The sequence below is a fragment of the Diuraphis noxia genome, unplaced genomic scaffold (assembly GCF_037042655.1).
Source record: "Diuraphis noxia isolate RWA-SAM2 unplaced genomic scaffold, SU_Dnox_SAM2 contig0001, whole genome shotgun sequence".
In the NCBI taxonomy this organism is placed as follows: domain Eukaryota; kingdom Metazoa; phylum Arthropoda; class Insecta; order Hemiptera; family Aphididae; genus Diuraphis; species Diuraphis noxia.
Window position 1 is genome coordinate 100,681,478 of NW_028301711.1, and position 10,657 is coordinate 100,692,134.

Consider the following 10,657-nt stretch of genomic DNA (forward strand, 5'->3'; position numbering starts at 1 on the left):
GGGTCGGGGGGTATTTATTAATATCTAACCTGACTTATGGGCAATAGTCTCAAAAAGGTTGGGAACCGCTGCTATAGTTGAATACCTCATATAGATCTTTAGACCCGTTATTAAAAACTACTGTGGAGGATTGTATATGATTTCAACCAAGATTTTATGTCTTTATATGTTTAAATAAAGCATTTTAGTAAATTAACGTGCCTGTTATTAATTATTGAACATATTATGCATGTTATAATTATAACATTTGTATATTTCACGAATATAATTATTAATTACATTATAATACATTTTGACAATATATTATAGTTACGCTATCGTTTATATGAGAATCAGAATATTATAATTTTTTGTTGTTTAGATGATTGATTATGATTTATTATATTATACGTATTATAGTGTATAAAAAGGTACATAATACCGGGCTTCAGCTCCCCCCCCCCCTAAATCCAGGAATTGTTTATGAAATTTGCTTATTATGTCCTATCAGATGTAAATTTTCTAACTCATATAGGTAGGCTGAATTGGGAATTTCAGTTGGAGAAAATACCACAGCCCCCCCCCCCTCACAAAAAAAAAATCTAAATACGCCCCTGGTTTATTCATTTATGACTCACGTGAACCAAAACGATAGAGGTACTTACACGATGACGATTGAGGGCTGTAATAATTATATGACGGCAAGGCGGTTTCAGACAGAACGGTACGATCAGAATTCTGTCGCATAAGTTAGACGACGGCTGTTGGTCTCGAACCATTGATTTTGCAACACTATTCAATGTGTCCTGCAGTTTTAGTATAATTCGTACGAAAATGCTTATTGCCCTTATCATATTTGGCGCATATTATTATTATTATTTCAGATTTAATTTTAATAGTTTATAGATCGAGGCAAAAATCCGTAAAGTGACTCAATCATTTGTCTTAGTTTATCAAGTTATTTATATTATCGTTAAATGAGTAAAAAAATTTTTTTTGACGTATAAAACCACTGTAGTTCTACGTGGTTCTTGTGAACCAGCGGTAGCCTAGTATTTATCAAGCTTATAAATATATTTTTAATAAACTCTTAACTAAGTGTTTGAATAGTTTTAGATACCGAGCGAAATGATATGTAAAATAAATAAATAAATAAATAAAATGCTGTGTTTTCTTGTTTATCATAATATATCGAAGTAGTAAAAAGATTCGGTTTTCTACTTTGGTAGTTTTTGGTAGAAAGTTGGATCCATTACTACTTATAGTATAAAATTTGTGATTTTGCTAGAAGGAGCTAGGGGAGAGAAGGTCAGATGTAAAAGATCCCCAGTAATTTTCAAAATAACTGAAAAAACAATATTTTTTTAAGAAAATCGAGAATGTTTACACAGACTCAGCTCTCTATTTTTTATTTTTATTTTTATAAAATATACACAATTTGTACAAAATTTAGCGAAATATAAGGGTATGTGGGGATAGAACGAGAAAAAAAAATGTTAAATTTTTGAGCAATAAGTCAACCATTAGTGACACTTAACGCCTAGTATTAATTAAAAGAATATAAAGTAGTTATACTTTTTTTTCAGTATTGATGATAATTTATAGACTCAGTCAAAAATCTTGAATATGTAATACAATTTCGCACATAAGTTGATCATCTTTTAGGTATTTAAAATACTATATTTTTTTTTCAGCGTTTGAAGTTAATATTTTGACAATATTTACTAATTTATTTTGAGGTTTAAAATGTATAGGTAGGTGCTTATAAAATACATGTAAACTATTTTTAGGTATGCTTGGAAATGTAACACAAGGTGTATCATAACTAATGAGTAATTAATTATTATGGATATATACTGGTACCTTTATTAACTAGATTCATGTTGCCATGTTGGTACCAAAAATATTACTCGTGGGGACTTGAAGCTTTTCTACGTTGAAGGTAGACAAACATAATATTATGAGGAATCTTATATTAAATAAATGTTAGATTTCTATGATTTCTTATATGAATTTCTAATTCAAAATAATTTGCGAATTTCCGTGATTTTGACGAATTTTGTCTTCGAAGCTTATAAAAAATTACTGTGGATTTACTCTGAACTTTTTTTTTTAATTTTCACCAACATTAACGTATGGGAAACCTGGTGTTAAATTTTCAAGTTTTTTGACTGAGTAAACTTATTTTATCGATATTATTTAAACAGAAACTAAAAATACAAATTGTAAATTGTCATTCGCCATAAATAGCATTACATAAGTCAAAATATTTTGAAAAGTACGATGTATGGTGCATTGAAAATTGTAATATAAAAATTTAGTGAAAAATGCATGTTTCATGATGTAATTTTTTTTTAAAGTTACATTATAAAAGCCAAAATCTATATTAAAACAAACACTGATTTTTCATAAGAATTCCCAGCTCTCCTTAATATTTTCAAGATAACTACTGGATATTAGCTTATTTCGACTTCTCGATTGCATCAACTATAGATTGTTTATGTCACCAGAAAAGACGCTGAAATTCTCTGCAAAATCGAAACATTGTTATTTTAATTGCTTATATCGTGTAGGTTAGTGTACCTACACACAGACAAAAAAAAAAAAAAAAAAAAAAAATAAAGAAATAAAGAAAAACACACACGTCATCATCGCGAAATCAATAAACAATAATACACATACGCTCGGGATGTAATTGTCCAAGCTTCAGAAATGGCGACGACAAAAAATGTCGTTTTGCCAATGAAAATAATATAATTATTGTTTTCAAATAAACGCCAAACACAGGTAAGTATAATGTAGTATGTATGGGTGTTGTTCGAGTGAGGAATCGCGCCGAGAGACGCGCATTATAATAATAATAATAATATTATTAGCACGCGAGCGCATCATACGTGTTTCCGGTGCGTTTTTTTTTCAATGACGTACCTACGGAATAATATTATAACGTACGCACGACGACGACGACGACGATAATAATAATAATAATAATAATGATAAAAATAATAATAATAATAAAGCGGACGCGCGGGCGATACACGGTCTGATAACTCGGAACGTAATTAGACGGGGGCGCGCGGGCGGTTGGCGGCGGTCGAAGGGAGCGGGCGGCGGTCGTCAGCGTTCGCTGGAAAACGGTTTCACCGCCGTTTACTTTTTTATGTCAGTTGGTCAACGCGCGAGATGGCCGCCGCCATCCGGAAGGGACACGCGGAGGCGCCCATTATTTTCGCTGTGCTTTCGGTCGCGCGCGCGCGCGCGGACGATGGGCGGCACGACCTACGCAAGCGCTACGCATACGGTGGTCGGAGCCTCGTCACGCCGTCCGTACCTATATAAGGTGCCGGCCACCCGGTCGGAACCATCAGATCGACGCCGGCAACGGTCTAGCCCGAACACGACCACGAGCAAGCCACCGTCTGTATTGGCCTCCCCGAAATACTCTCTGAAATAATATCAACTACCTACGCTATATCAACACGATGTCTGTTCCGTCCGTCGCCATGTCGTCCGTTTGCGTGGCCCTGGCCGTTTTCGGTCTCGCCGCTTCCGTGCCTGTCGAACAACAACAACCACAGCAGCAACGTCAAGAGGACGGCGCGGTATCTGTCGGATTCGGCACGGTCCTGTGGTCGGTGTTGGACGACTGTTTCGGCGACGGCGACGCGGCCGAACCAGCCACAGTGTGCCTCAAGTCCAAAGCGCTGACGGCCCTTGACCGGGCACTCGGCAGGCCAGCCCTGACCGTCGCGGACGGCGTGACGCTGACCGCCCGAGCAGGCAAGTCGCTGGCCGTCGACCCACAAGCCGACCGGGCTGATCGCGCCGCCCTGGACGCTGCACCGGACGCCGACAGCAAGAACGCCCTGCTGGACGACATGCTGGCCAGCCGCATGGACAGGCTCATGTCCACCAGGACCATCGTGCTGGACGGGGCCGGCCAAGAAGGTGAGCGAATTCGACGCGCGTTACCTATGCTATTGTCTTTGTGATGGTTTTATAACCGATTTGAGTTTAGAAGTGGCCGCTCGGGGTAGGCAATAATAAATTGTACCCATAGGTATATGCGTGGGCGGAGGGGGGTGGATTTAACAATTAAAATCATTTTCATAAATCACAATAGGACATATTAATTGATTTTACACGAAAACACCCCTCCGAGACAAATATAGGTAATGTACGATCAGTTTGATTCATTTAGCTATTTAAGTGATAACGTTAATATTTTAGAAAAATTTCTAACAGTTTTGATAATATTTTAAGCCCCATAGTTTGAGATTTAATAACAAAACAACCATTCCTTTAAAAAAAATTACACTTTTAATCTTTTTAAAGAAAAAGAATATATATATTTTTTACTTCATATGTCAAAACAGAATATTTTTTGAAATATTTCGATACATAAATATTGAATTTCTAATAAGTAATAATTAGTTACAAGTATTTGAACTTTTGATGAACAGAGTATAGAGCGACACAGTGGTATTTTTAATATTATTCATACCAAACTACATTTTGAAGTAGTTCAGTCAAGAAAATTCGCTGTGGTTCACACGGACGTATAATAGGTACGTTTTTTTAACGAACATCGTTTGGTACGTCCGTGTTTGTGGATATCATCGCATCGGTGCCGCCACGTATATAATTATATTAATAAATTTATCAAAATGTAACTTATATTGTGATACGCGTATAGGTGTGTACCGTCGATATTGTAACGTTTGTTGAACTCGAATCGACAGTTACTTAAGTTCGGGAGAAGGAAACAATCAAAAAGTGTTGACATAAGATAAAAATACATTATTATTCGTTTACATTTTGAAGTAATACGATTATTGTTAAGTGAATTCGCATTAGGTAAACCATAAAGTATCTTGACTATATTTGTTTTCACGCTCCACAGCTCGGTGATTTGAACGCCAAAGGTATATATTAATATTCAATTTTTTGGACCTGATTGAGACCCGTCGTCATGTGAGCCGTTGATAGTTTTGTGGCCATTTTAGTAGCGTGTGGATTTAACTTGTATGTCACGAGTTCACATTACATTTCAGACAATATTGTATGACGTTATAACTTTGGTACTATTGCGCACTATACGTATGCATAGAACAACGATTAGTTCGTTTTTAGAACAGTTCGAAGGATTTTTAGGTGTTTACGATACCACCCTGTTACGACTTATATAGTAATACATATTATTGATTTTGTGATTACCCACATCTTCTTGCAATATTAAGTTTATTAAGATATACCTACTGACGATACTGCAGATGCAAGTAAAACTCAGTAATACCACTCAGTAGTAATGGAGTTTTCTAGGGTTTTGGGATTCGATTTTTTTTTTTTTTGGGGGGGGGGGTAGTATATAACTGCAGTCTACCTGACACCGAAGTGAATTAAAAATACAAATATAGGTTGTATAGTGTGTAATGGGTTTAAATTATAAATTATCTTATTTGATTCCTGCAGTAGTCTGTGTTAATAGAAGACAAATTAGGGTGGCAGCTGATAGGTCCCGTAAGAACAAAATATTATTGATCCCTTCAATAACAATAGTTTGTCATCCGGTACCGGATTTTCACACAATCACACAATGATATAGTGCAGCTTCTCAAACTGCCGTTACGAATAGAGTTTAAAAAATGTTTTTGGGTTCCTCTGAAATTTACAAATTATTTAATAGATTATAATAGGTAGCAATCATCTGGAGCATTTTTGACATTTTTCGAGGAGGGAGGGTTGACTCGATTTTTCACTCTACCAATCTAAGACGCCAGTTTTAAAGATTTTTCAAAATATTTAATCCGTAAAAAACTTAAATTGTTTATAGTCTTCAATGCACTGGCTTAAATTATTATTATTACTACTACAATAAACAGATAAATCACATCTTTCGTATTTCGATGTAATACAATCACACGAAATACAAATCCACGGAGGAGGTAGATCGATATTCCCTCTCACCACCATCCTCCCACGAAATTCACCCCAATTGTAAGTCGTATCCTAATTGGTCGGTTTGTTCACAGGTCGGAAGAAGAAAGACAAGGCCATGCATCAGGCCATGATGATGGCCGGTATGATGGCCGCGGCGGTCATGGGCCCGATGGCGTTCAAGATGTTGGCGTTGATCGCCGGCAAGGCGCTGTTGTTGAGCAAAATCGCGTTGGTGCTGTCCGGCATCGTAGCGCTCAAGAAGCTTCTCCAACCGCAACAGGGAGGACACGAAACCGAGTCGGTGTCCCATCACTACGGCCGTAGCTTGCAGAAGCTCGAAGCTCACGACGTGGCTTACTCGGGCCAAAAGCCGCAGTAGACATAAGTTGTCGTGTGATGCTTGGCGCGTTACATTTTAATATTATTTATTTACGCGTGTGCTACTATTAATTTATTATTTATTTATTATTTCATAATACTCTGACCGCGTTGTTTGTACGAATCAAACCGGCCGGTCTGTGAATGAAAATTGAATTCGTTCAAATGTCGCACTCGTGTTGTCTTTTGAAAACTATTATAACCGTTGTCTTATATTAACAATTATTATTACTGATGTTTGTGTTGTTATAGACACATATAGATCTGATAAAGAAAAAAAATCAAAATGTTTAATTATTTCGTCTGTATGTTGTCACCTATAGCCATTTATTGTCACCATAACATAAAAATCTGGTGATTACTATATTTTACTCACTAATAACATTACCATATATTAAAACCACATTTAACATATTATATGCTTAAAACAGATTATTTTATCGTTATGTCTGTACCGTTGGTTACCGGTAACTACATAACTACGATTGCAGTTGATATATATTGTTGATTTTCATTTATTTGTTGTTTATAGTCGCAGTAGGTATGTAAACATTGTATAATATGGAACAATAATATATTACGTTGTATTTAAATAACTTAAGAAATCTGGAATTTAGTACACTCGCAGTATAAGCTTTCCTAGCTTATTTTTTAATTAATTAATTGAATAATATTGCTTAAATTTATTAACCCACCACCGCTCACAAAGACGCACCTACAGGTATAGAATTTGTTTCATACTTATATACTACCTTCAATAATCTATAAATAGGTCCATGATTATTATCAAAGAGTTTAATAGCATTAAGAATATCATGCCACAATCAGTGTCAGATTTAATAGTCGTTTAGTTGGCAAATGCCGATGATGGATGTCACAATGTATATTGGGGCCTAAAGTAAAAATTGTATGATATAATACTTATTACATAATTAATTTTTTTTTTTTTAATTTCTATAGAAAAACAATAAATACATTTCATAATAGAGACAGCAATATAATTTACTACTAGGTTAATTTGATAAAAAAAACACAATTTTATAGGTAAGTATTTTGCACGAGGCCATTCTTATGAATTTCCTACTATTTGAACCCTTAAATCCGTTACTGGCCAGAACGCAGTCACTTTTCCTGTCTTTGATTCCATGGAAATAAATGTTATTATGAACGCACGTGTTCCACTGCAGGTTGCGATTACAACCAAAATAATACATTTATTCGCATTTAAATGTTGAAATACTATTTTAATTACTGAAGGTTTAAAATTATTCCTAAATCTAAATTAAATAAAAATGCCCTATACTCCTATAAATAAGTGTTTGAGAGCCACTGTGGACATAAGATTACAACACCGGTATACAAACATCGCAACGGAACTATCGCGCACAACACATTTCAATAAAATAGAAGTGCTCCGACTGTTACAAATGCATTACATGCTAACAAAAGACAACACGAAACCTATGGATAAGTTAAATTTCATACATTTCATGGACGTTTTTTTAGGAGTGAGAAACGTAGAGTCCGTAGATAAAGTATATCTGCTTTGTGCCGAAACGAACAAGGAATACTTGACTGGTCCCGAGTTCGTCAAAGTATTGTCGTTGTTGTTGAAAGGAACCCTACCCGACTTGATTAACTTTTGCTTCGAAGTCTACACGGAGATGATCAGGTCACCGAAATATATTAAAAAAGAGGACGTTTTACTGATGTCCAGAAGAAACAGCATGAAAATGTGTAAATTAGTCAATATGGAGGAGTACGATCAAAGTTTCGTCGATTTCGTCATGACCGAAGTCGACAAGGATCGTGATAATAGAATATCGCTGGAAGACTACCGTAAATCTGTACACGAAAATGTCGCTTGGTTACAGTTCTTGGGGCAAATTATTCCGTCAAGCAACCAAAAAGAGATATTTATGCGATTATTTACGGATCGACCGCACGTCAATAGTATAAAATCTACAGCTGCAGAAATGACGCGAAAAAATAGGGAGAGTGTAGCTAGAATGACCTTGCTGAAATCGACATTTAGTCAAAATGAAAACACAGCTAGTAGTACGTCATTTTCTAGCGATTCTACTGGTTTGGTAGTTGATCGCAACGACACGGTTCATGTGACCAAAAAAAATAAATCAACATCAGATGGAAATTATTTAACATTATTTTAACAAATCATATATAATATGTGATAACTATACAAATAATAAATAAACATTTTAATAATAATTAACTGCAGCACAGTTATAATTATAAATATAGTTAACTATTTATCAATGTATCATACATGATATTACCTATAAATTAAACGTCAGCGACATACAAATAAGGTAGGTATTGTGTAATTAATTTTACTTTAGAACCTGCGTAGTTATAGGGTTTAAGTTTCCTAAAAATATTATATTTTGTGCACCCAATATTTTTATTATTTTTCATAATTTATTTTGCGTAAGCATATTTACAATTGATTTGAAAAACTGTCACAGATCCTAGAAATATTTCCACTTACAGCTTCGAGTAGCGTTTATCGTATATTGCATTCTCTATAATATTCTGAAAATTTTATAAATAACTTATTGATTATAGCCTAATAAATGTTTTAAGTTTTTACTAGATTAAAGTTCATTATAATCTATTATCGATCTACTTATCTGATTTGAATCATGAAAAAAAAAATGTTAAAAATATAATAATAATATAATATAATATAATATAATAATATAATTAAATATAATATAATATCAATATAATATAAAATATAATAAATTATAATATTCAATATAATAATAATTAGTAATACTATTTTCCATATTATGTGTAGGTACTTATAACTACTGTGATGATAAAATTATTTTTAAAATTATTACGGGATTATAGCACTTACTTTTAAAGTTATAAATGCCAATACATAAATCAACTGTACAAACTACATAATGTACTTATATGTTAAAGTATAATTATCAGACCGGGATTGTATTCCGTCATTTGAATATGCCCAAATTGTGAAACGTGTATTACACAAAATTAATTTTAACAAGATTTCATTTCATGAAATGTTAACCATCACGAAATATAAAATGAAACATTTCCGTTTAGTGAAACAAATGACATTATGTACCAGCTGATACTTATATATAAGTACCTATAACATATGTGTTCAATTCGTGGATCTAACAAAACGATAACATTAGGTGGAAGATGGGTCACGACTATTCAGATTTGAACTTTCAAATTGTATAAAGATTTTATATGCCCCTTTCAGTATTAACCTACATTTATGTATTATATGTATAGTTAAGCTAGTTTAAATAACTTTATCATAACCTACTTCATATTATTTTTTTCTATACCAATCTAGACATTTGTGCAGTATTATGGTGTCTAGATAAGTTATTATCCTTATTAAGTTCTAAATGTGTATAGTTATCTTCATGTATGGTGTTCGGCTGAAGAGGTTAGTCTCCTCAAACGTATTTCAGGTTTCCAAAATAATATTTTTAAGATACATTTAAAATATAATAGGTACATAGGTTTTATTTTATAGTTATTGGAGTGAATTGCTAGGTATGCACCTAACGTATATACTATATATAGTATTTCTATTAAACAATTTTATATTGATACGTTTGTTGTTGATGTTCTTCAACATGAACTTCCTGTTTGCAATTTTTAAGTCTCCATCCTCAAAAGATTTACCAAGATCCCACCTATGATTCCCTATATACTACTACTTATTACACACAAATTAATCAAATTAGATTCATTGTATACTCTACTCACTCAGTCATTTATAATAGATATATACAATGTATTATAAAGTATTAATATAAGTTATTAAAGAAATTAACTATTTCAATTAGAATATATTATACTCTAGATATTTTAAGTACTTACGAATAATGTTTTTAAATTAAAATGATATAATTAAAATTATTATTCATGGTTATTTAATATATTTAATTTCATCCAAATCTGAACTTAAAATAACTATAAAAAACTATGTTTGTATAGTCTTTAGAAATTTTTTTTTGCAGAATTAACTAATTTCATGGAACCTTGTTTTAAATTTTCAATCTGTTACGGAGAAAATTAATATAACACCAAAAAGTCTTTCCCCAGACCACCAAATCGAACAATATTACATAGGGAACACGCTTACAGAAATGTATTTTAAACAATTATGCCCTCAAATCATGCGCATTCAAGTTGCCTGCTCGCCACTCTCACTCGGCGCTTCACGTATATTTAGTGCGAGTTGAAAACAGCCTTTGTCAAGACCATCTGTACCGATGGTCGTCACAACCATGACAATATCGACGCCAAAGTCTACACCAATCGCGGCTTGGAACCAACGTGACAT

At 33.6% G+C, this 10,657-nt stretch overlaps 2 protein-coding genes across 2 annotated transcripts; both read left to right on the forward strand.

Moving 5' to 3' along the window:
• Positions 1-3,315: 3,315 nt before the first annotated feature.
• Positions 3,316-6,594, forward strand: LOC107164519 (uncharacterized). The gene is made up of 2 exons (XM_015512371.2): positions 3,316-3,927; positions 6,012-6,594. The coding sequence occupies exons 1-2, from the start codon at positions 3,462-3,464 to the stop codon at positions 6,296-6,298; spliced, it is 753 nt and encodes a 250-aa protein (XP_015367857.2). The 5' UTR covers positions 3,316-3,461; the 3' UTR covers positions 6,299-6,594.
• A 995-nt stretch (positions 6,595-7,589) lies between these two features.
• LOC107164522 (calaxin-like) lies at positions 7,590-8,468 on the forward strand. The gene has a single exon (XM_015512375.1). The coding sequence runs from the start codon at positions 7,590-7,592 to the stop codon at positions 8,466-8,468; it is 879 nt and encodes a 292-aa protein (XP_015367861.1).
• The last annotated feature ends 2,189 nt before the right edge of the window (positions 8,469-10,657 follow it).